Below are 27305 nucleotides of genomic sequence, written 5' to 3'. Positions count from 1 at the left end.
TATAATAAAGAAGATCTAATGATATGGAAGAACAAAGAATAAATATGAAAAGAGAGAATAAAAACTGAAAACTTTGAAACTAATTGAATTAAATGTACCTTCAATGTGTAGAATTCACGAGCTTTAATTTAGAATCTCAAATCTTAAACAAAAACTAAGTGTTTTTCTCTCTAATGTCAACCCTAATGAATAGTCTCTCAAAAAAAAAAAAAGCATAATCCTCAACTAATAAAAAAATCCAATGTTTTAAGGCAAGCCTCGTATTTTTTTCTTCGTGGATTTGGATGGTGCGGAAGCGCCAAAATCATGTGCGGGAGCACCATTCTTTCAGATCTGGTCGATTAATTCATTTTCAAAAGAGCACAACTTCTTCGTTTTATATCTAAATCAATCTTATGACAAGTCTTTGGAAAGATATCAAAATGAACTTTCACCTACAACTTGAATTACCTTCATCCGATTTGTGTTTTGAAAGTTATGTCCATTTGAAGTTCCTCATACAAGATTTTATGGCACTATGTACTCCTTTGTGCGAGCGGACATGGGGCATGGTGCAAGCACACCATTTCTCAACACGTGCTCTATTTTCATTGCTTCATTTTGCCAACTCTACAGCTCATATCCATCTTAGGTAGTTCCACCTATATTAAGAATATCGCAAAACAGGGTGAAAGCAAATGTACTAGAAATTCAGCCAAAAATGACTGAAAATCTAGCAAAATATCACTATGATCAAGAATGATCAAGTGAATGAAATAGAAGGGAAATGGAGAAGAAAGAGGGAAGAAAAGGGAAAAAGATTATCAAAAGGAGCTAAAAGGAGTCCATAAAGCGTGTTAAAAACGCGTTATCAGATACATTTATACAAAACTTCTACCTTGAGCACACACAATGGAGTCGTAAGCAATGAAGTCCAATGCGATCCACGAATTAATTTGATCTACGGACAACATCGGATGTTCTTTTTTATATATGTCTAATTAGCAATTTTGATGTGCGATGTTCTTTCTGATGTTGTACATGTAAAGAACATGACAATAGTATATGATGTTTATATTTTTAACAGTTTTGGAGAATAATATAAAGTATATGTGTTACTAGTTTATATAAAACATGAGTAGCAAAGGATAATGAAACGGTGTTGGGATCACTTTCAAATTTTGCCCTACACGAATTTCAACTTATTTGTAAAAACAAAGCTTATATAGAACAGGATAACGATGTAAGAAGAATATTTAACTATCTTGTTGAGGATCATATATTATATATACGTATATTGTATACGTTTATGTCTATTATATAAGGGAAGGGGGAAGCAACAATGTCCTATTTTGAAATGCCTATTTTGCCCCCATCCTGATAGGCGTGTCGCGCACCTAACAAAAGTAAATTCCTAACTAACCTCCTAACTATGTAGCAGGGCAAGTCAGGGTCGAATCCACAGGGACAAACGTATCAAACACTAGTATCTTGACTCAATTAACTAAACAGTGACAAACTGATGAAAAGGGTTGAACTAAGACTAAGCTAAACTATGACAATTACTAGAAACACACAAGTATACAATTAATTAAAACATCTAGAATTAAGCATCACCACTAGCATGACCAATACATGAATAATTTCCATCCCAATAAACATAACTCAAGAATTCAAGAGGAGTAATGCACCCTATAACTACCAAATGACTCTCCCGAGTACCAATGGCTACTCTAAACAAGCAATCAAACCTATCCCATGAATCATGCAAGAAAGAGACATTAAGCATAGCATACAATTAAATTCCTAGCAATCCTATCTACTTATTCCCATAGAGATATTCATACCATTGATTAATCAACAAAACCATCTAGATTCAATTCCCATTGAAAACAAGATATAGGAGTCAAATCAAAATATCTATCCCTAGTATGATAATGAGCATAAGAACAATCCAATCAAACAAGAACAATTGACACATAAACTTGGGATTAATGGAGAATTCATGTATTAAACATTGCTAGGGTTTAACTTAACCCTAGATTAATAGACTACTCACACATAATTGAAATAACAAAACAAATAATAACAAATTAAAGACATAATAATAATGAAGGAAAGAAGAGATTAAGAAAACTTAGTCTTTACTTGAAGAATCAAAGCGTAGTAATCAATGTTCAACAATGGAGTCTCTAAAGCTCTCTAAAAAGTATAAAATGTATTCTCTAATAAAAAGGCGTAGTTTTTAACTCTAAGAAAATAAGTAATTTATATGTCTCGTAAAATGGCGCAACACGCGCTTAAAACGGCCAAAGATCGTCTGCCCGACCGGCGGGCGATTCGCCCGACGGGCGGTCGTCAGGTGTTAGTTTCTTCGTCGCGCCTGACCGGGCGCCTTTCAGCAGTATTCTCTATTTCGCCTCGCCCGACCGCCCGGGCGGATTTCGCCCGGTCGGCCCGCAGTGAAGATGGCCTGGAGTCTATATTTTCTGAAAATGCGCTAATAACTTCCCCGACCGGCCCGGGCAGATTTCGCCCGGTCGGGCGCGGGAGCAATTTCTCTTGGAGCCTTCAGCGTTCGATTTCTGACTAAGTAAGACTCGCCCGACCAGCCGGGGCATATGTCGCCCGGTCGGGCGGTCACCAGGTTTTTAGCCCAATGTAAGATTTTCGCACGTCCCGACTTCTTGTCTCATGTAGCGATATCTAGGATTAGGAAATGCACCAAAATATGTTATTCCTACAAAAGTCAATCTGAAAACACAACCACACTACAAGACACACATTAGTACTAAAAAGGGCTCCGAAGAGCGTAATTAATACCAATAATTCATGGGGAACGGGGTAGAATTCTATATAAAATAGACACATCAAACTCCCCCAAGCTAGACTTTTGCTTGCCCTAAGCAAAACTGTCTGAAAATCAAAGTTCAAGCATCAATAGTGTTTCACCCCATCATAAAATTCTTGAAATGACAATAGATCGAATCCAAACACACCACAATCATAATCGGTAAGGCACAAAAAAAATACCAATCAGGGATAAGAATCAAGAGAGGCCACTAAATATCGCTGCAAATCAATGAGAAGGATCTCACAAGGGACTCACCACTCATTTGTAAAGCACTCTCCAAGCAGTTAAAATGACTGCTTCTTTCCATCCCCAGTACCCGTCCCTACTCTCAACTCGTGTGTTTGAAGGGTGATATATGGCCTCAATTGCTCCACTTCACCAAGTTAGTCCATAGGCTTGTATCATCTCTCCACATCAGGTAGTTATACATGCAAACAAATCATATGACTCAATTAAGGTTGTAATGGGCTTAAGGTGGTAGGTGTGGCAAATATTTGGGAATGTGGTGCTTAAGGTAGTGAAGTATTACTACAATTTTGAACGAAACTCCCAACATAATAAATTGCAACACAACTATACCCATTTTTCTTTCATCTCACTCCTTTATCTTTTCACATAACCCAAGTAATGACTTCCAATATGACATAATTCAAGAGATCTCTTCTCTTAGAATTTTTTTTTTTCAATTTGATTTTCATAATTGCTCTTGGAAACTTACTTGTCTGTTTTTAGGAGTTCTCTACTTTAGCTACTAGCTAATGAGGATAGAGAAGAATTTCTTTTGCACATGTAATCAATCATATTTGTTCTCTTTCTTGCAATCTTTTCATTCATACCAACAACCAATTTCATAATCCACAAGTTAATCAACCAAAAATTCCTAAATACTTCACTACCAATGGTAAAGAGACGTATTTTTGGAAAATGAGGAGCTCATAATGTAGTTGTCAAAAGAAACAGGCTCAGCTCAGAGTGGTTAACTAGGGGAAATGAATGCAGGGAAGGTTATTTGGTCTTTTGGTGCAAATTCCTACGTGAGTCATAGACATTGTATAACTAATGCATCAATGGAGAGAAAACACAAGTTCTAGCATCCCTCATGAAGTGGGCATACACACAAGAAAAACATGAGTTAAGGCACAGAAGCTCACAGTTAAGCCTAAACATGCTTGCAGGACATATAGAGTGCCACAATCTTGATTCTTATCATAGATCTAAGTACAGTTATGCCATGCCTTGGTGATCAATCATTGTTTCGTGTCCATCAACAATCCAAAGTCAAAACAGCATTATGATAGTATGGGGCACAGGGAAACAACTATTCAACCTTGACTTTGAATTTTTTTTTTTTTAATAATAGGCTTCGCACATCACACAAACATTGAAAACAAAGCAAACCAAAAGAAAAATCAAAAAAGAAAAAGAAAAAAGAAAAACAACACACAAACACACAAAGAAAACTATGCTAAACTGAACTACAAAAGCTGTAAACTACCTAAGAAGTGATAGAAGATACCATATGTCAGTGAAATCCTCCCCAAGCTGAACTTGGCAATGTCCGCATTGCAACAAGGAGAAGGAAGGAACACGGCCCTCAGTCGGCCATAGAATCAGAGACATCAGCGTCTCAGCAGCATCCTGAGTACCGGTGCCTGCGCCACTCCCTCCAGCTCCCCATAGGCGGGGTTCCAGTGTACCAACTGGGTGGGGACCCGCCTGTGCGATCGTACCAAGCCTGCAATATCATCATACATAGGAACATAGCAAGGCGCTGGTCATCGTAGATGGTGTCTACGCGGCGCTCTAGGCGCTCTAGAGCTTGAGTGTTGGCAGTCATATTCAGTTCCATACGCTGCAAAACACTCATCATCCCCTCAAAGTCAGCAGTAGGGGGAGGGGGTTGGGTAGAGGAGGAGGGATGGAAGAAGAGGAGGGATGAAGGGGCGGCTCTCGCCTACGGTATACTGTGGAGGCTCAGGACGGGACCAGTCTCAGGTGGGTGGCCGCATCTCCAACAGGAGGAGATAGGTAGGTAGAGGCGGCATTCCCTGTGCATCCTCTATAAGCGGCGGGCTAAGGGGGGTTGGAAGAAGTATAGATTGCGAGCGGAATCATCCACCTATAATGCCACCGCTAGGACAATGTACTGGCGCAAGAAGTGGTCAAGGTCAAGGTAAGAAGGCCCGGAACAGCATTGGCCCGAATCTCAACATGGCCGAAATGACAGCATGTGGGTGACTAGTCCCCAATGACAATAGGTACGGAGGAACGGACACTGCCGTCCTCCTCAAAAGTGGGGTAAGTCGTAGAAATCTTATGCAGATGATGCATAAATGCATACGCAAGATCAAACTGCATAGGCATGGTGCGGCCAAGATAAGTGCCAAGAGCACTTAGTTCCTCAGTCCTAGAGGTGTTGGGTTCCCACCTCCCAAAATAGTACTCCCCAAGAATTTCATAAAGAACGAATGCTAGGATGATGCCACATTGATTGTAAGTTGACAGTTGGTGGTCTAACACCAGTGAGGGCTTCCCAAAGTTGGCCTAGCAAAAAGTTTCGGTTTCTTCCTTTCCCCCTAACGTCATACCAAATAGTTGTGCAAATTGGCGAAGGGTCAGTCTCCTATCCACATTGGAAAGGCAAAATACAGACATGGTCGATTTGAGGTGTTTTCGAATTCTAAGGAACTTAGAAATTCAGGGTGAGGCCGCATAGTGCCATGGTACAGGTGAGGAATTGTTCTATTCCCATTCCAACAAAAATGTGCGGGTAATTTCAGCAATACCCAAAACATGCAAGAGGTCACATGAACAAATCGGGTGGGGAATCATACGATGCTTAAGTTTTTGAAAACGTACCTTTTGAGCCTCATCCTTGAAAATTACATGAGGAAAGTCAGGATCTACCTCAATTGCAGTAGGTTGAGGCCACGTGTACCTCGTCGACCCGCCATTAGAGATAGAAAACACTGCAAAAAAGAGCAATGGTGGAGAAATGAGAATTTCACAAAAATTGAAGAAATCATCTCATAATGCACCATAAGTGTAAAAACGCAATTTTCAAGGTTAATCTAGCAAAATCACCATAAAAATCAAACCTTTACTCAAGAAAAACCCAAAAGAGGAGTGAGAAGAAGAAGGAAGAGAGAGAGAGTGAGGGGAAAATTTGTAAGTAAGATGGGGAATTTGGTGAGGATGAGTGAAAGATTAGAAATTGTGAAGAAATTTGAGAGTGTAGATGGTGAGGGAAGAGAGAATTGGGGTTAGGGTTTTGAGAGAGAGAGAGAGAGAGTGAGGGGAAGAAGATGAAGTTGATGGAGGTTTGAAAAGAGTGAAAAAAAAAAAAAACCGTGGGTTTTAGTCGAGTAAACTGCGTCTCGGCCGACCGGGAGGATTTCGCCCGACCGCCCGGGCGGAAAATTTTCCTTAGAATTTTTCGCGTTCTGATTTTGTCCTTTTGATGGTGTGCTTGCGCGCCCACGGGCGGATTTCGCCCGACCGCCGGGCGGAATTTCTTCCTTAGTCAATTTTCGCGTTTTGAATGCCCAGCTATGAGCTTGCGCGCCCGCCCGGGCAGATTCGCCCGACCACCCGGGCGGTGCCCAGTGCACATATTTTTCTGCTTTAGTCCGTTTTTTTCATGTTCCTGCAGTAGTGTTCCACACATGAAATTTTTCACTCAAAAACACTCCAAAAAAAATAAAAATAAAAGAAAATCAAAATAAAATGATAAAGTAGGAAATTGGGTTGCCTCCCAATAAGCGCTAGTTTTTAAGGTCATTAGCTCGACCTCCTCAAGTATCACTCAGGTGAAGGGATGGAGAGGATGATGTCAACTTGCTCAGCAATGGGATCTCCAGCTCGGTAATGCTTCAATCGTGGCCATTGACTTTGAAAGTGTCCACTTGCCGGTTCCAAAGCTCCACTGAACCATAAGGAAAAACCTTGCAAACCTTGAATGGACCGGACCACCGCGAACGAAGTTTACCAGGAAATAGCTTCAGACGAGAATTAAAAAGAAGAACCAAATCCCCTTCCTTGAACTCTCGGCGCACAATTCCTTTGTCATGCCATCTCTTAGTCTTTCTCCTTGTACAATCTAGAACTCTCATAAGCATCCAGACGAAGCTCATCAAGCTCAGCAAGTTGAAGGAGTCTCTTCTCACCCACCGTTTGAGAGTCGAAATTGAGGCTCTTAATAGCCCAAAATGCACGATGCTCTAACTCAACAGGGAGATGACATGCTTTCCCATAAACAAGACGATAGGGTGGTACCTATGGGGTCTTGAATGCTGTCCTGTAAGCCCATAATGCATCATCAAGTTTAGCAGCCCAATCTTTTCGGTTCGTGCAACCGTCTTCTCTAGGATAGTTTTGATCTCACGGTTGGAAACCTCCACTTGCCACTAGTTTGGGGTGATAGAAAGTCCCACTCTTGATGCACCCCATACTTCTTAAGCATAGCTTCAAATTTATTCTCCAGAAAAGCTTACCTCCATCACTAATCAAAACCCGTGGAATGCCAAACGAGGAAAAATAGTTTTCTTGAAAAATCTACTAACCACACGAGCATCATTAGTTGGAGAAGCAAGAGCCTCCACCCATTTGGAGACATAGTCCACAGCAACCAGAATTACTTGTTCCCATAAGAAGAAGGGAACGGACCCATGAAATCTACACCCCACACATCAAATATCTCCACTTCAAGAATAGGTGTAAGAGGCATCTCATTCCGACGGGAAAGATTTCCCGTTCTTTGACAGCGATCACAAGAATGCACATAATGATGAACATCCTTGAACAAAGTAGGCCAATAAAAACCACATTGAAGAATTTTCGCTGCAGTTTTATTAGTACTAGCATGGCCTCCACAAGGTAAATCATGACAATGAGATATAATAGAGGATACCTCATTTCCAGGAATACACCTTCTAATCACCCCATCCGCAAGACTTGTAAAGGAAGGGTCATCCCAAAAATACCTCCTCACATCCTTAAAGAATTTCTTCTTTTGTTGAGATGAATATCCATGAGGAATAGTGTCACTAGCCAAATAGTTGGCTATATCAGCATACCATGGGATCTCTGCAGTGGCTAAAGCTAGAAGCTGCTCATCAGGAAAAGTATCATCAATTGGTAGAGCCTCATCACCCTAGCATCCATAACAATTCGAGAAAGGTGATCTGCAACAACATTCTCAGACCCTTCTTGTCTCGAATCTCCAAGTCAAACTCTTGTAACAACAAAATCCACCGAATCAAACGGGGCTTAGCATCCTTCTTGCTCATCAAATATTTAAGAGCCGCATGATCAGTGTGAATTATCACCTTCGACCCCACCAGATAGGACCGAAATTTCTCCATCGCATATACCACTGCTAACAGTTCCTTCTCAGTTGTGGCATAGTTCATCTGGGCCGGAGTAAGAGTCTTGCTTGTATAGTAGATGGCATGAGTTTACCATCCTCCCTCTGACCCAATACTGCTCCCACTGCGTAGTCACTAGCATCGCACATAATCTCGAAAGGGAGATTCCAGTCAGGCGATTGAATTATAGGAGCAGAAATAAGAGCCGCTTTTAACCTGTGAAAAGCCTCAGTACAAGCATCAGTAAACACAAAGGGACATCTTTCCTAAAAGCTCAGTTAGAGGTCGAGCAATTTTGGAAAAATCTTTTATGAAGCGGCGGTAGAATCCCGCATGACCAAGAAAATCCTTACTCCTTTGACAGAGTTAGGAGGGGTAAACGCTCAATGACCTCTATTTTGCTTTGTCGACTTCAATGCCCCTAGAAACAATATGACCCAGAACGACTCCTTGTTGCACCATAAAATGACATTTTTCCCAGTTAGAATCAAATTAACTTCTTGCATCTATGGAGCACCTTTTGTAAATTAGCAATGCAAATATCAAAAGATGTTCCATAGACGGAGAAGTCATCCATAAACACTTCCATAGAGTTCTCAATAAGACTGGAGAAAATTGCCATCATGCAATGCTGAAAAGTGGCAGGAGCATTACATATCCAAATGGCATCGTTCGATAAAGGTGCCATAAGCACATGTAAAAGTAGTCTTTTCTTGGTCACTTTGATGAATAGGAATTTTAAAAACAACATGAATATCCATCCAACCAACAGAAAAAAGAATGTTTTGCCAACTTTCAACATCTGATCAATGAAGGGGAGGGAAAATGATCTTTCGGGTGGCCTTATTCAATCTCTATAATCAATACACATGCGCCACCCTGTCACAGTTCTAGTGGAACTTGCTCACCCTTATCATTCTTGACAACGGTCATACCTCCTTTCTTAGGGACTACTTGAACAGGGCTAACCCACTTACTATCTGAGATAGGGTAGATTATACCTGCATCAAGCAATTTAAGAACCTCTTTCTTGACTACTTCCATCATATTTGGATTAAGTCTTCGTTGAGATTCTATAGAAGAAGCATGTTCGTCCTCAAGAATGATTTTGTGCATGCAAAATGAGGGATTAATACCCTTAATATCATCAATGGTGTACCCAATGACATTCTTATATTTCCTTAAAATAACCAGCAATTTGTCAATTTGAATGTCATCAAGCTCAGCATTAACAATAATAGGCCTCTGAATGAATACGTATTTCAAAGTAGATGGAAGAGGTTTTAGTTCTACCTTAGGAGGCGTAGTACTCTCCTTAGTTCCTCAGAATGCACAACTCCTGAGAGGCCTTTCAGATTCATAGCTCGTGTCTCCTCTAGAAGTCTCTTGTATTCCTTAGTCTCCCAATCTTCCTCATCAGCACTACCCATCAAGACCGTTTGTAGCGAATCATCAGTTGCAGATTGAAACCTCGCTTCTATCACCTCATCAAGAGCATCCACTCTATAAACAGTTTCTCCCTAGAAGGAGAAGTCATGGAGTTTGTGAGTGTGTACTCCATCTTTCATCACCTACTTCAAAGTGATTTACCCTTCTTCATGTCAATAATGGCTCCAGCAGTGGCCAAAAAGGGTCTCCAAGAATAGGGAACTTGTGCATCCTTTCATCTCCATGACGACAAAATCACAGGGAATAAAGAATTTACCCACTCGAAGAGGAACATCTTCAAGGATACCAAGTGGAAACTTCACTGTCCTGTCAGCTAGTTGTAGAGAGATGCGTGTGGGTTTTAGTTCGCCCATGTTGAGTTTCTTGCAGATAGATAACGGCATGAGACTAACACTAGCCCCAAGATCACATAAAGCATTCTTGATAGCAATATCTCCAAGCTTGACAGGAATGGAATAGCTGCCCGGATCTCCTAGCTTTTCTGGAAGCTTATTCTGCAAAATAGCACTACACTCAGCAGTTAGTGAAACAGTGACATTTTCTTCAATTTTTCGTTTGTTAGAGAGCATGTCTTTCAAAAACTTAGCGTAGGAAGGCATCTCAGATATGGCATCCAAGAAAGGTATGTTGATGTGTAGCTTCTTCAGATGTCAAGGAACTTCCCATATTTCTTTTCAAGTTTTGCCTGTGCCAATCTTTGAGGGAACGGAAAGGTGGCTTGTATGGTTCAATAGGAATGACAGTGGGTTCCTCCTTCTCAGTCTTTTAGCTTCATCTTCCAAACCCGTCTTTCCTTGAACTTCTTCACTCAACTCTATAACCTCTTTGCAGTGTTGTGTTGGTCAGTTACCCTCCTTGTAGGCTCTTGCAGTTCTTTACCGCTCCTCAATGAAATGGCATTGATATGCCCCTTAGGATTTGGTTCAGTTTGCCCAGGAAGTTGGCCTGAAGGTTTAGAGAGGTGGCTTATTTGTTGGGCTAGTTGGGTCATCTGACTCTCCATCAATTTATTATGAGCAGTGATTTGTTGGAGAGAGTTGTTGAAGAATTCATTCTGCTTGGCTTGGTATTCAACTTGCTTATCCTGAGAGGAAGCTAAATTCTCCATGATAGTCTCAAGGTTGGGTCGAGAGGATGATGATGAAGGGTTAAATGGTGGTCTTTGTTGGAAACCAGGTGGCTGGGAGTAGTTGGTGTGTGGAGGTTGAGGTTGGTTATTTTTGTAGGAGAAATTTGGGTGATGCTTCCAACCTGGGTTAAATGTGTTTGAGTATGGGTTATTTTGTGGCCTTGTGTTTGTGTTTAGGAGGGCATTGACTTGCTCAGTTCCCGCTCCCATAGTATTATATTGACACTCATTCAAGGAGTGACCTTGCACTTCACAAATCTCACAAACAGGTGCTACTGGTCCGCTACTCAACTGATCAACTTTAGCTGCCAAAACTTGCACAGTGTTAGTTAAAGTAGCAATAGCATCAACCTCATACTTACCTCCCTTTTTAGGGGCTCCACGAGAACTCCAGTCATTCAGGTAATTGTTGGCAGCCATATCATCCAACAATGTCTTCGCAGTTCTGGAGTTTTTGCCATGAAAGTACCGCCAGATGCGGCATCAATAGAACTTCGAACTTCATGCTTCAGACCATTGTAGAATGTCTGAATACATAACCACTCAGGAATGCCTGGTGTGGACACTGCCTTTGCAAAGCCTTGTATCTCTGCCATGCTTCATAAGAGACTCCAATTCATGTTGTTGAAAGCCAGATATCTCTTTCTGAACTTGGAAGTTCTCATAGGAGGGAAGAACTTGTAAAGAAAAGCCTTCTTCAGTTCTGGCCATGTGGCAATCTTCCTCACTTCTTCTTCCTTAAACCATTCCTTTGCTTCGTCCCTGAGAGAAAAAGGAAAAGCACAATACCGAATTAAATCATCAGAAACATTTGTTAATTTCAAAGTATTGCACTTTTCTAAAAAGTTAGCCAAATGATCAGTAGGGCTCTCTTTGGGTGTTCCCGCATATGAGTCCTGTGAGATAAACTGGATGAATTGTGGCTTGAGCTCGAAATGTGTGGCAGTGGTTGTTGGTCGAGTAATGGTGGTGGTGGTCTCATCGGGCATAGCATATTCCCTTAGAGACTTTGGTGGTGTTCGTCTCCCATTGTGTTCTTGTTGTTGTTGTCTTCTTCGACTTCCTAATCGCCTTGCTGTAGCCTCGATCTCGCGATCAAGAGTAATCAGATCTTGTGAACCCTTGCTACGAGTGCGCATGCAACAAAAAGACTGAAAGAAAAGAGATCAAACAGCAAATAGAGTGACAATGATCGAACAAAACAGTTTAGCTAAATAAAATCAAAGATAAACTAATCTAATACCGTTAGTCCCCGGCAACGGCGCCAAAATTGATAGGCGTGTCGCGCACCTAACAAAAATAAATAACCTAACTAATCCTCCTAACTATGTAGCAGGCAAGTCAGGGTCGAATCCACAGGGACAAACAGTATCAAACACTAGTATCTTGACTCAATCTAACTAAACAGTGACAAACGATGATGAAAAGGTGTTGAACTAAGACTAATGCTAAACTATGACAATTACTAGAAACACACAAGGTATATCAATTAATTAAAACATCTAGAATTAAGCATCACCACTAGCATGACCAATACATGAATAATTTCCATCCCAATAAACATACTCAACGATTCAAGAGGAGTAATGCACCCTATAACTACCAAAGACCTCTCCGAGTACCAATGGCTACTCTAAACAAGCAATCAAACCTACTCCCGTGGAATCATGCAAGAAAGAGACATTAAGCATAACATACAATTAAATTCCTAGCAATCCTATCTACTTATTCCCATAGAGATATTCATACCATTGATTGAATCAACAAAACCATCTAGATTCAATTCCCATTGAAAACAAGATATATGGAGTCAAATCAAAATCATCTATCCCTAGTATGATAATGAGCATAAGAACAATTCAATCAAACAAGAACAATTGGCACATAAACTTGGGACTAAAGGAGAAATTCATGTATTAATCATTGCTAGGGTTTAACTTAACCCTAGATTAATAGACTACTCACACATAATTGAATTAACAAAACAAATAATAAACAAATTGAAAGACATAATAATAATGAAGGAAAGGAAAAGATTAAGAAAACTTATTCTTTACTTGAAGAAATCAAAGCGTAGTAATCAATGTTCAACAATGGAGTCTTCTCAAAAGCTCTCTAAAAAGTAATAAAATGTATTCTCTAATAAAAAGGCGTAGTTTTTAACTCTAAGAAAATAAGTATTTATATGTCTCGTAAAAGTGGCGCAACACGCGCTTAAAACGGCCCAAAGATCGTCTTGTCCGACCGGCCCGGGCGAATTCCGCCCGACCGGGCGGTCGTCAGGTGTTATGTTTTCTTCGTCGCGCCTGACCGGGCGCCATTCAGCAGAATCTCGTGATATTTTCCGCCTCGCCCGACCGACCCGGGCGGATTTCGCTCGGTCGGGCTCGCAAGTGAAGATGGCCTGGAGTCTTATATTTTCTGAAAATGCGCTAAGTAACTTTCGCCCGACCGATCCGGGCAGATTTCGCCCGGTCGGGCGCGGGAGCAATTTCTCTTGGAGCCTTCAGCGTTCGATTTTTGACTAAGTAAGACTCGCCCGACCAGCCGGGGCAGATGTCGCCCGGTCGGGCGGTCACATGGTTTTTAGCCCAATGTGAGATTTTCGCATGTCCCGACTTCTTGTCTCATGTAGCGATATCAAGGATTAGGAAATGCACCAAAATATGGTTATTGCTACAAAAGTCAATCTGAAAACACAACCACACTACAAGACACACATTAGTACTAAAAAGGGCTCCGAAGAGCACAATTAATACCAATAATTCATGGGTAACGGGGGTAAAATTCTATATAAAATAGATACATCACATCCCTTTCTAAATTACAGTTTCTGTTTCGAAAAAAATTCAAGCATGCATCGTGTGCAAAAAATTCTAGTTTATAAATGAAAGAAGAACAATTTATCGATATAAAAACAACATATATCTTTTATTTTTAGAACGTGTTCTTTAGAAAAAGACCTTAAACATAAACAATATGTTCTTTTTACCATAAATAATTTATTTTTAACCTAAAATATGTGTTCTTTTATTTTTAATTGCATGTTCATTACTATGTGTTCTTTTTCAAAAAAAACTCATTATTATTATTATTATTATTATTATTATTATTATTAATATTATTATTATATATTATTATTATTATTGTTGTTGTTATTATTATTATTGAAAGTTGTGCATGGTAATAAAATGATAGTATTAGTAATAAAGTAATGAAATACTCCCTCCGTTTTTTTTATCGTTCTCACTTAGAATCTTGACACTATTCATACTTAAAGAGAATCTTCTCAAATTTTTTTCAATTTATAAGAAAAAATATTGCCACGTGGGGTCTTGTTTGATTTGTCTCAATTAGTACGTTATTAATATTCAATCGTTATAATTTTTACTAATATATAATAAAAGATTTTAAGTTCAAAGATATGCATTAAGAGATGTGCACAGAAGTGAGAAAGATAAAAAATAGAGGGAGTACAAAGCAATATTAATATTAGTAAAAATTATTTTATAAAATATAAGTTCAGATTCGATCAGATAATTTCATATTAGAAACCAATAAGTTCAAATCAGATCAAATTAGTAGAAATAAGGTGAACTAAACATAACCTACATGTAACAGTCTTGAAAATCAAAAGAATTTACTCAACGATAATTGTAATTATTTATTATATATTCTTATTTTATTTGAACTGGAAAATGAATATTATATTTATTATGATATATTAAAGTTACTTACGAAATTAAATTTCGTAAGTTAAGGTGTGATTTTATTTCATATTTTCATAAAATAGGTCTAATTGGGTTAAGTATTGTAGTTAAAAAAAAAAGAAAAGAAACCCAACCCCTTTTACTATTTTCTTCCTCCTCATTTCGTGTCTCATTGAGAGACGACTAGAGGACTTCTTCCTCTTGCTTCGTGTCTTCAGTTCAAGGTGCCACAGAGGTTTCTCACAAAATCATCAACCAAAACTGACCTTCTAATTCTTCAATCAATCGAAGAAGCCAAAACCCCAAACCCCATATCTATCTCCTCCTCGTGAAAAACTCGAAGCCCTTCACCTTCCCTGTGAAAACCCGAAACCCCAATTAAACCCCCAAACCCCTTAATCTCTCTCTCTCGTCCCCTGCTATCTGCCTCGCCGGAGTTGCGCCTCTCCTTGCCGGCGTTCTTGAAGCTCGTCGGAGCCGCGCTGTTGTGCAGCGAATTACTTCTCTCGTTTCTTCTTCGTTGTTCGTGCTCTATTCGTGGTTTTCCAGCGAACGATTTGTTGCGGCGCGCTATTTCATCGACGAACAACCGCCGGAATCCTGCCGTTGGCGTTGCACTGCTGTTATTAAGCCTCGCTGGAGCGGCGCTGATGTGCATCGGAACTTCGAAACTCCCCCTTCATCCCTCTGTTCTTCGCTGCTCTTGTGAGCAGAGGTACTAACCCCTCTGATCCTTCCGTTGAATTATGATAATGGTTGATAATTTGACAGTGAATTATGGTTGTTGATAGTTGATTGAGTTAGATTTATATAATTAAGCTAGATGAGAAATACTTGTTAATAGTTAAAGAGTTGGAATGTTGTGAGCTATTAAGAGTTAATCTATATTGCTTGGTTCTAATGATAATTGAAAGTTGTTAATCCTTAGATAATATTCATGTTATCAATTAGAATAGTACGTTGTTCGAGTTCATTGTTAATTATAATATATAAGTCCTGGTTTTGGCTTAAATGGTCTTTATTAGCGTTTAAAGGCGACTTGAGTACCAGATTGATATAGTAATGACATTATGTTGTTGATTTTGTTTATGTGATACATGAAAATTGTTTCTACGTTGTTGATGGAAGTTCACTGAATTGTGGAAGGTGGCATACCTAATGTATAATTAGAATTCTAATTGTACGTTATCATTTTGTTAAGGTATATACTATATTAATAAGTTGATTGATGTGGTAAGTGTGTGATAGTGTTCTACTTATAGCTAAATGTTCTAGAATTGGTTGGGTGTAATTCTATAAGTTAGTTATATGAAAATCTGACTAGAGTTATCAATGATACTATGGGGAAGAATAGTTTGAGTAGACTGTTTAAATGGGTCAACCTAATTAATAACCTCACATGAAGTCAAAGAAAGGATTAACTAAGTATTATAATAATAGGAAGAGTATGAAAGTTAGATTACTTAACTATGGAGTAGATCGGTGAAGATGTGTTTGATAAAGTATTTTAATTGGATAGCTATAAATAGAATAATATAATAAAGTGATGTTGATTGATTAGAATTCGGAGGACTAAGTTGGTTTATGAGATTACTTAAGTGCAAGTTTGTACATTACTTTAAAGTAGTTTGAATTACGCAATGAATGACTTCTAATGAGAAGGGAGGTTGACTCGCTATACTAAGTAAGAATATGATCCATTAATGGTTGACATTTATAAGGGTATTGGAATCGGACTTACGAGATAACATGGCCCATAATTGAGTAGGTCTAATCGATCTTTGTTTCATGAATCTCGAGTTGTGGAATCTACGCTAACTCTCCTTAGTTAATTCTAAGAGAGAGACTTATTGTAATTGTTGATGGTGTTTGATAGCGGTTATTATCATTATTGAGATGAGTCTACATAGATATTGGTGAAGTGCAAAAGAATATGAACTATCTATACGCAAAAGTATGTGATGTGTGGAATTGGGTTAATAACTCTCTCTAGTTAATTCTAGCTGAGAGACCTATTGTCACTATGATTGGTATTTTACAGAATATGATTGATTACTTGTGTGGTAAGTATGTTTTATAATTGTAATTGAGTTGAATCGAAATGCATAACTATATTAGCCTCGAAATACTTAAGCGATTATAACTCTTTAAGAAGAAGCCTTGCTTGTTGTTCAATGATTGTCAAGGATTACTATAACTATGGAATAGTTTTAAGAATGGCGATTGGGTTATGAACAATAATCGAAAGGAATCTGAAAGGGGAAAGTAGCCTTGTCTGAGTCGACGGATGAGGTGACATGAACAGTGCCCCATGGACTGTGAACCTTGGGGGCCCCACAGGGAAACCTGCCCATTGTTCTGTGGGGCGATAATCGGGCGTTATATCAGGTAATGTGAAACCTGTGGATGGCAGATGAAATCAGCGGAAAAATGTACTCAGAACTAGTCGCTGTTATTGGCCAAATGTAAAGCGAATGGTTGGGTGACGACCCCCCACTGTCGGAGTGTAAGCTTTGCCTCCTCCGCCGCGTTCTCTTTCCCCCTAGTTAAAAGGAATGTTATTTTAAAGTATGAAAGTTATTTCGATATATGATTCCCAATAAGGAATCATATGGTGGTAAGTTGATTCGATATTGGATCCCCGATAAGGAATCCTCTCAGGTAAGTTATGAATGTTTATTCAGTATATGAATATGAATATCGATATTGGTTTCCTGATAAGGAGGCATATCATGGTAAGTAATACTAACGTTAGATTCCTGATAAGGAATCTTATCTTGTTATGTGGATTCCCGATAAGGAGTCGTATCTCGTTATTGGATTCCTGATAAGGAATCGTTAGGATGAAAGTTATGTTATTTACTACAAAGGTTTGTGTAGGACAGTATAAGGGCATGATTAATAGAGTATAAAAGCATAAGTTTAGATCTCTGATAAGAAATCAATTAAAGGAAGTAAAGTATATTACTTATATCAAAGTTGATAAACCCAGATTCCTTATAAGGGATCGTGATATGTTGAAAGGTTAACTAATTAGTTTCTATATGAAATATGTGCCTGTTACAAGATTGTTTGAAGTCACATTATTGGGTTTGCTGTTATGTGAATGACGATGTAATAGAAAAAGGAACAATTAGATAAAGATGTATAAGTATGTTGTCAACATGAGTTGATGTGATGCATGTTATGACAATGTGATTATGTTGACTGCTGAATCGTTTTCAAGTAAAAGCCACCAAAGCATGTGTTAATCTTATTTACGGGTTTAGTACTTAGCTTTGCTGATGTGTGTACGTTGTTTTGTCATTTCTGTGGCATGTCACTTGGTGGGTGGCAGTATCTTATATGTTTCAGGTTGAAGCCGTGAGTTATTCTTTTTCAAGCTGAAGCGGATATGAGATGGTGCAGTATTATATTTGTTATTGAAGTGAGGACGCTCCACTTGTAATAGTTAATCGTTTATTTTCTATAATCTATTTCTTCATTCAAGAGTTGTTAGTGCTCCTGATTCTCTGTTGGTTGTTGCTTCGCGAAAGCGTTGAGGTTGTTGAGCTTTGGGATTTGGAATTATATTATAAAATGAAATTGTAACAGATTCATATTATCTCTCGCTTTAGCGTTGTCCTATTTTCAAAGGAAATTCTGCCGGATTTTATGTAGAAATTTATGAGAATAAAGTCTGAGAATCAGAGCGTAGTTATAATAGTTAATTTATTTGAATAGAGTTGAAAATTGAGTTCCGCACTCTCCGATGTAGTTTGGTGAGTGTGATGGTAATAGTTCGGGTTATCTCGACTAGAGTCTCTTTCGTTGTGCTTAATCCTTTGTAAGTTGGTCGGGGAAATTAGGGCTGTTACACTACATCTATATAAATATACAAATAAGATCGGAAACGGCTAGACCAGTGACCGGAATCTGCATTTTTTGGTCTGGTCGGGAGCGAAATTTTTCTGGTCCGGTACGATTTTGGATCAGTTTGACCGAAATTTGCATTCATATCTTAAAAAAAGTCTTTTTTTATTAAATATGTATACATATTCACAAAATTGATACATTAAAATTTATTAATTCTAACAACAATAATCTAAGTTCGTAAGGGTAGGTTTTTAGCTTTCAAACTTTATAATTTTAAATTTTTTTTAACCTTTAAACTATTTTGTTTACAAAAAAAATTCCAATCCGTCGGCTAGGATCGGAATTTTTCGTGTTTGGACCGGACCGGAAACCCAGATTCCTAATTTTCGGGAGGACCAGAATTCTCGGTCCGATCCGGTCTGGTTCAAATTCCGATCCAACCCTATCCTTTGCACCCCTTATTAAAAGGCGTTACTGAATAAGGAACGGTGTCACTTGACACTCTTTCTTATGGTGTTTTACATCATGCAATCGACATACAATTAAAAAAATGCATTGTATCAAATTTGTTTTCGTAATCACAAATTTAAATACTAAAGTGTCAATCACGAAACCAAATGATATCATTATTTCAAGATAAATATTAATAAATAAAAAATATAATTAACCAAAGCATAATTCAGGCCTAAAAAATTGGTTGGTATTAAGGCCCGTTTGGTAGTCGTTAATAAATTGCGGTAATGAGAATGAATTTTAAGTGTAATTTTATTAGAGAAGCACCCCCTAAAATCTCCATGGGGAGGTATTTTTTCTCCATGGGCAAGCAATCTCACTCATAAACATGTGTTTTTGTCTCCAAGGGGAAGCAATTTTCATTACCACTCATTATCACCTACAAGGTGGTATTTAGGGATGGGCAAGGGTAGGGTCTGGGTCGGGTACAGCTGGACACTAGACCCGGACCCTAAATATATTTGCAGACCCGGACCCTAAGGGTCTGAAAAAAATTGGATCCTGACCCGGACCCTTAGGGTCTGGATGGTCTAGAGGGTATGGAGGGTCCAGGCCTAAATTTTTTATTTTGCCAAATTTTCAGCATTATTAATATCAATAATCATCTGAAATTTGCATGAAACAATCAAAAAAAATCACATGAAACAAACATAAGAATTCGCATGAAACAAACACAAACATATAAATTGAAAAAAAACGAAACAAACATAAACACAAACTTATAAACTGAAAAAAAAAGAAACAAACACAATTCACAAACATATAAACTGAAAAAAAAAACGAAACGAAAACACAAACATACAAACTGAAAAAAACGAAACAAACACAACTTACATAAGAGTTTAGAACTGGTGTTTTGGTGTTTTAGTTTAGGTTTTAGTCTTTTAGAAATCAGTTTGTTTTTTAAAAAAAAAAGTTAAAATGTATATATTAAATACGGTTTTTTCACCAGGTACCCCTGTACTTTAACAAAATTCATGGGGTACCCCTAACTTTAAACTAATGCACAAGGTACCCTTATTATTTCAATAAAACGAACCAAATGCCCTTAATGACTAACGGTGTCAAGTTTCCGTTAGTCATTAGGGTTAATTAACTCCTTTAATCCTAATTAAACCCTAATTAAGCCCTAATTAACTAACTAAACCCTAGCTCCATAACTTGAAACCCTAACCCCCAACCACCACCCAACCACCACCACCTCCCTTCCTCTCCCCTAACCCACCACCCCTCCAACAACCCCAGCCCCCTCCCCCTCGCCGGCAACCTCTCGCCGTCGCCGGCAACCACCTCCCTCTCGCGCCGCCTTTCCTACAACCCCCTGCAGCAGGCCTCCTTCCCCCTTGATTTCCCCAACCCACCGCCACCCCCAGCCCTAACCCCACGCCCACCCCAACCCACGCCCACCCCACCCCGACAGCGTACCCCCCCTAGCAGCAACCACCACCATTCTTGATTTCAAAACATGTTTTCAAAAAACAATTTCGAAATCATTTTCGAAAATCAATTTCGAAAACATTTTCGAAAACATTTTCGAAATCAAGAACCATTTTCGAAAAGGTTTTTGAAAATGGTTTTCGAAAACATTTTCGAAATCAAGAACCATTTTCGAAAAGGTTTTTAAAATGGTTTTCGAAAACCTTTTGCGAAAATTTGCGAAAACCTTTTGAAATCATTTTCGAAATCAGTTTTGAAATCAGTTTTTGAAATCAAGAAAATCAATGAAGAAGAAGGAGAGAGAAATTAAGAACAGCGTTCGCGGGGGTAGGGTGGGGGAAATCGACGGGAATGGGGGAGGGGATAGGGCTGCGAGGGATGGGGGAGGGTGGCTGTCGTGGGGGTGTGGGAGGGGAGGGGTGATTCGGGGGGTGGGGGGAAGGGTGGCTGCTGCGAAGGGTGGGTAAAGGAGGGGAAGGGTGTTGCAGGTGGTGGTGAGTGGGTGAGGGAGGGGCTGGGGAAGGTAGGAGGGAGATGTAGTGGGTGGGTGGTAGTTAGGGTTAGGGTTTAGGTTGGGGGTGGGTGTGGAGGTGTTAGGGTTAGAAGGCTTAATTAGAGTTAGAGGGCTAATTAGGGTTAATGACTAACGGAAACTTAACGCCGTTAGTCATTAAGGGCATTTGGTGCATTTTAATGAAACAATAAGGGTACCTTGTGCATTAGTTTAAAGTTAGGGGTACCCCATGAATTTTGTTAAAGTACAGGGGTACCTGGTGAAAAAACCGTATTAAATAAGTTTAGGGGTCTAAGGGTCGGGTCTGAGTCCAAAATTTTAAGACCCGGACCCTTAGGGTCTGAAAAAGTTGGATCCAGGCCCTTAAATTAGGATTGGGTCCAACAGGGTCCGGGTAGTGTCCTGGACCCATGCCCATCCCTAGTGGTATTGGATGAGAATGAAAAATCGAGAAGGAAAGTGGACACTTTAGGATAAATTAGCATTACCATGGAAATGAACAATGCTATTTCTCATAAATTTACATATAAATTCATTCCCATTACCACTATTTATGACCAATTATCAAACGGACCGTTAAGTAGTTCGTTGAAAATTCCCACACTCTCTCCTCCCCCGTCATTGCCAAATGGTCGTTCTTGATGCATTAAAGGTGGCGTTCATTCTAGAAAGCAAAGTCAGTTTTAAATACTCGGTATTGAATCATTATCCTATTAGCACCCTCAACCACTCACTACGTCTACAAGTGCTGCTTCTCTTACAAACATTTCATTAGAAATTCTCTTTACAAATTCCAATGGCAGGGGCACAGTGCTGCGATAATCCCCCAACTTTAAACCCAAGCAGTGGAGTCGGCCTTGTCCAAGAAATTGGTGGGATCCAATCATATGTAGTTGGCTCTTCTGACACCAAACTTGCTGTTCTTTTTATCTCTGACGTTTATGGTAATCTCCTTTTTTTTTTTCCTTTAAACCCATTTCCTTCAATTTATGTCTCAACTAATTCCTACTAAATTCTTTTTTCTCCGTCTGTTTTTAGACACTAGCTCACAACTCACAAGATGATGTTATCTTAACTAGTACTAGTAAATTCCCTTAAAAAAAAACTACTACTAGTAAAAACATAGTGATATGAGATCTTATTTGATTCATCTCAATATGCATTTTTCAAATATCTCATTTACATAGTTTTTACAAATATATAACTGAATATACTAATAGTCAAGATCATATATAGGCAAGTGTGAAAACCCAAATGTCACAATTAAAAAAGAATGGAGGAAGTAATAATTTGTATAATTGTTTCATGTAAGGTGATGGTTGGAGTTCCAAGATTGATTTTATATTCTATCATGGTTGGACCCCCAAAATTGGATTTATATTCTATCAATTTGACATCTTGAAATTATAGGTTAGGCCGAATATAACAAATTCTCATGTGACAATTTTTTTTATATTGCAAAACTTTAAATCTTGTATTATTGTTGTAATAATTTTGATGGGAAATCTTTTAGTTTTTAGGGACGATTAAATATATTAATGGTTAAAGTTGTGCGTTGACAAGTCTAGATGTTTATTGGATCGAATTTACAGTTAATTGAAGAAATTTTGACTCAGAAAAGGGAAGTAAAAATTTAGAGTGGGTGATCATTTTGTTTGATGATCTTGTCCTGTGGGAATCGAAATGTCTGACCATTCCTTTCCCTTTCTGATCTGTGCTTGCAGGATATGAAGCTCCAAACTTGAGGTATAACTGCTTGTTGTTAATTTCATTTCCTCCAGAATGTATATAGGACAGTTTTTTTTTTTTTTTTTTGTGAATTGATTTTTGAGCTTAATTTTAAGTACTTTCTCAGAATCTATCTGATTCGTCATCAGGATGTGTTCTGATCATGTATAATCAAGGCTGATTAGTAATCACAAGGTGAAAGTAGGTTTATTTAGGTCTAATGAATTTACTGCAAATAGACCAGGTGACCCTCGATAATTGCTCAGTTATGAGGGACTTTTTGTTGGAGGAAATAAGTTTTTTTGCCTAAGCTGCATATTGGTATCATTTATGGTAATTCGTACTTTGTGCTGTTTGCACTGTTAATAATCTGCCGTCAATGCTGTCGTGCTTCAGGAAACTTGCAGACAAAGTAGCTGCCGCTGGTTACTATGCTGTTGTCCCTGATTTCCTTCACGGGGAACCCTATGATGCTGAAAACACTGAGAGACCAATACAAGTTTGGATAAAAGACCATGGACCAGTAAGTTTGTGTTTGTATTCTGTGCTGATTTACTTCTGGTATTCTTTGTGATTTGTGTTTGGCTGATTTGTTCATTTATTAATGAGTTGACTAATTTTATGGTCTTGGAATCAAAATGGTAGCCGAACTCTCAGATAGAGTTAGCTAATTTTTATGATAAGCATCCAAACTCTTCTTGAAGTATTTGAATTCTAGGTAGCATACTAGCATGTGTTAGTGTTGAGAGCAATTCTTATTCCGTTTTTTTTTTCTTTTGTTTTCTCCATTTTGTAAGAATTATCAGACAATCTTAACCCCGTCTATATAATTCAGAACATGATATGATTTTACTAAAAGATCATCAAAGATCCATTATTTTGTTAACTAGTTAAAAAATTTCGGAAAAATTGTCAAGAATAAGCCAACCTTTGCGCAGTCTTCTAAAAATAAGTCAACCATTTGATTATCGTGGAATAAGCTAACATTTAATACCTATCTACTTTTAACAAGTCATGACCTGTTATTAACCTCTTTAATAGGCTAACTATCCACGTGTCACTGTCTCATTTATTTATTACTTTTAATTTTAAATGAAAAAAATATACAACATATTTTTCCCTTTCCCTTTCCTCACCCCCACCACCACAACTTCTCCTTACTCCTTAGTTCCCTCCTCCAATTCTCCTCTATCTCCTTAGTCATCCCATCACCCATCACCCATCACCCATCACCCATCACTGCTAACACCACCACCCACCAACACAGCCACCCCAACTACTAGAGAGCGCGAACTGGTCAGCGGAGGAAAGCACCGCGTCCTTGATGAAATGGGAGTGGCCCGTGAGGCGGTGTGGCGGCACCGCGTAGGTTTTGTCCTTCTCAGTGAGCTTCCAGAGGATGATGAAATTGTCACGTAAAGCAGTTACGATCGTGTTGAAGTTGTCAATTAGGGTTGCGATGGTTGTCACAGTGTTAGTATGGGCCTGCATTGTGGCGCACAGTTGGAGTTGTTCTCCCATGGTGAAGTGGTAAGTTTGTGAGAGAGGGAGATTAATGGGAGGGTTTTGGGTGGCACATTGTTGGGAGGCTGAAAGATGTTGGGTGGATGGTTAATTTAGTGGAGGGGAAGAGAGGTGGTAGCTATGGTTGATGGTGCCATCCACGGAAAGGAGAAGAAGAGAGGGAAGAGAGAGGAAAAGAAATCTAAAAATTGCAAAATAATATAAAATTGACTTGTTAAACCGGTTACAAGTCATTTGGCTTGTTAAAAGTTTAAATGGTATCAAAGTTAGCTTATTCCAGGACAATCAAATGGCTGACTTATTTGTAGAAGACCGCGCAAAGGTTGGCTTATTCTTGACAATTTTACCAAAAATTTGTCAGCAAAAAGCAGATATGAGGATCAGTTCACCAACCACCAACAGACAGCCAAAGGCGCCATATAAATAGCTACCGCAGCAGAAATTGGTTATAGCAATCTTACACCTTCTAGAAACTCTATCAGGGAAGCAAGGGAACCAGTAAATATGTCAATGTTCTTTGGATCCAAATGTTATACATGTAGTCAGTAATACATGATGTAGACTCTGGCATAAGAAGCTTTCTTTCCACTCATTTAGAGCAACAACAACTTCATTCTGAAATATTGAAAGAAGTCTCTCAATGTTCAACAAAAGGAGAATTTTGTCCCAAGCATCAGCAGAATAAAAACAAGAGAAGAAGAGATGTTGAGTGGTTTTATTCTCAGTTCCACACAAACAGCAAGTGAGGCTACAGGAGATATTTCACTTTGTCAATCTGTCATACTAATAGATCCTTTATAATAGTGTGACTATTCTGATCCTCTCAGTCACCTATTATAACTTATAATAAGAAATCTAATCAGGAAAAGTGACAATTTTTTCCAACATTCTAAAGTTGTATATACAACTATTACATCCAGATAAAGGGAGTATTGCATAGTGTTTGCGGCCCCCTTTTTTAAGCTGATTATGACTCTGACTTGCATATCATTTCATATCTATTAGGACAAAGGTTGTGAAGAGGCAAAGCTAGTTATTGAAGCTTTGAAGCAGAAAGGGATATCTAAGATCGGAGCAGTCGGCTTTTGTTGGGGAGGTAAGGTCTTGTGCTTTGTCTTTCCCAGAGCATTCTTTGTACAGGTTATTTATATTAGTGAAATCTACCAAGTCATTGTAGACACTCATTTGTTTTTTTTTTCTTATTGTATTTTCAATCATTGACTCAATTCAGCCAAAGTAGTTGTGCAACTAGCACAAAGTCAAGAATATGTACAAGCAGGAGCTCTCCTACATCCTTCATTTGTTACTGTGGATGATATCAAAGGTAAGGTTCAATGTAGCTCATACTAATTATGCCTATCTTCGATATTTTCTAAGGATGCCTGAGATGGATAGATTTGTAACTTCTCTATAAACATGGGATTGCACCGTCGTTCACATTGATATTTGCACTATAATGTCCAATAATTTGAGTGCAAATGCATGGCTTGCACAAGGGTCAAAGGAGGAGGGTGGAGGTTCTTATGCAAGGTCCTCCGGTCTTTTGATACTTTTTTTGGTAAAAGGTTGAAAAGTTGAATGATAGATATATCTTCACGATGACATGCATGTGTCCAGATGCGATGGAGGCAGGTGCTTGAATATGTGTGTGTTTTTTTGGGGGGTTGGGGGGTTGGGGGGGGGGGTTCCTTTGAGACTAAACATTTATTTCATTATTTGTATCTGAAGACCTTGAAAATTTACTCAAACTGATTTTAGTCAATATTTGTTGGTCAAATTTGTTTCAGGTGTGAAGGTACCACTTGCTGTTCTTGGGGCTGAGATTGACCACTTATCTCCACCTGAGCTTGTGAAGCAGTTTGAGGAGGCCTTGAATGCTAAGGCTGAGGTATGGAGATCGTCAAGCTTTTATGTCATATGTTGATAGTTCTCATTGTGTTTCTGCTAGGAACTTATTTGCATGGATGATGCTAAAATTAACTATATTGAGGCTGAAATATATTAGTGGACCTGAGTGGCTGAGTTATAATCAGTTGCATGTGTTGGTTTGTACAAAATTGTAGTAGAGAGGTGACATCTGATTATGTGCTTTGGGAGGAGTATGCTAACCAATCACCATTGATTGACAATGTTTTGATGGAGATTACATTCTTTGCAATTTGTTTGGGGCTTCAAGCCTTTGTTGGCAGCATGTTCTAGCTTAGATTTAAAAAGCTGGCAATTGTGTAAAATTTGTTTTGTCTAGCAAAACAACAATGGAAGGAATTGACTTTTAGTGGCATTAGGAGTTTGGTATGTTTTAGCTCCCTTTACCGTGTTTACGTAGGTTTAGCTGGGTTGCTTGATATTTGCCGAGTACACCTGGTATTCTACAGTTAAGTAGTTTACCTTGTTTCTAGTTAGTAGGAATGGTTTAGCGATGCCTATACAAACTACAAATGATCTTTTCCCTTTGGGTATACACGTTGTGCTCATAACTTAGTCTTGGAGTTCCTTTTTTTGCAGTTCTTTTACATTGGAGAGTAAATTCATATTAGGAAACACAATTGTATTATTAAGTGAATTGATCCACCCTTGTTAAGCCCAAATACAAGTCTATTAATTTAGTTAGCTGACTGAAACCTCTCTTCAACAATCAAGACCCTTTTACCCCCTCAAAGATGGTTTCGTGCCCCTAGTCACTAACGAAAAGTCAAAAAGGTAATCTTCCATAAAGTTGTGAAAAAGAAATGCGTACATCTATGCTAGATGCTTGGGAATCTGTTAGGACTTTATTCCCAAATGAGACTATGCTACTTGGTTTTTGGCCGCACCCTTAACTTCAATGCCCTTTTAAAACGGATCTTTTATTACAGAAAGGAAAATGTTTTTGATTTTATGTTTCACAGCGATCTAATGTACTGTCGATGTTCACAGGTCGATGGTTTTGTCAAGATATTCCCTGGTGTTGCCCATGGATGGACAGTCAGATACAATACTGAAGATGCTGCGGCTGTGAAATGTGCAGAGGAAGCTCACCAGGATATGTTGGGATGGTTTCAGAAACACATTAAATTTTAGGATATGTTAAGAGATTGATACTTATCTTTTCTGGGTATCACGTGCAAATTATGGGATTGTATGAATTATTACGGACAATAGTTTGGGGTTTTCTTCAAATACGTACAAGCTTATGCGACATTGTGTTGGAATACAATAAGATGCCTGCATGTGATCGTTGTTGATTACTGCATTATCATTTTAGCTA

The 27305-nt window shown here is 38.7% G+C and overlaps 1 protein-coding gene and 1 non-coding gene across 2 annotated transcripts; both read left to right on the top strand.

Annotated features, from left to right (window-relative positions):
- The first annotated feature begins 11325 nt into the window (after positions 1-11325).
- Positions 11326-11430, top strand: LOC125496212 (small nucleolar RNA R71). Its single transcript, XR_007272909.2, has one exon. It is a non-coding gene; the product is annotated as a small nucleolar RNA R71 (small nucleolar RNA).
- A 10064-nt stretch (positions 11431-21494) lies between these two features.
- On the top strand, positions 21495-27305 carry LOC104907977 (endo-1,3;1,4-beta-D-glucanase). The gene is made up of 7 exons (XM_010697005.4): positions 21495-21750; positions 22531-22552; positions 22931-23057; positions 25064-25154; positions 25290-25382; positions 25846-25946; positions 26975-27305. The coding sequence occupies exons 1-7, from the start codon at positions 21603-21605 to the stop codon at positions 27116-27118; spliced, it is 726 nt and encodes a 241-aa protein (XP_010695307.1). The 5' UTR covers positions 21495-21602; the 3' UTR covers positions 27119-27305.

This window comes from Beta vulgaris, chromosome 3, assembly GCF_026745355.1.
Source record: "Beta vulgaris subsp. vulgaris cultivar EL10 chromosome 3, EL10.2, whole genome shotgun sequence".
Classification (NCBI taxonomy): Eukaryota; Viridiplantae; Streptophyta; class Magnoliopsida; order Caryophyllales; family Amaranthaceae; genus Beta; species Beta vulgaris.
This window is presented reverse-complemented; position numbering and strand designations above follow the sequence as displayed.

What these genes read in the sequence shown, in the direction of transcription:
- LOC104907977 (XM_010697005.4), top strand. Translation starts at nt 21,603, where the DNA reads ATGGCAGGGGCACAGTGCTGCGATAATCCCCCAACTTTAAACCCAAGC. An exon ending in TATGAAGCTCCAAACTTGAG is followed by an intron (nt 22,553 to 22,930) that starts GTATAACTGCTT and finishes GTCGTGCTTCAG; the next exon opens with GAAACTTGCAGACAAAGTAG. An exon ending in GGATAAAAGACCATGGACCA is followed by an intron (nt 23,058 to 25,063) that starts GTAAGTTTGTGT and finishes CATATCTATTAG; the next exon opens with GACAAAGGTTGTGAAGAGGC.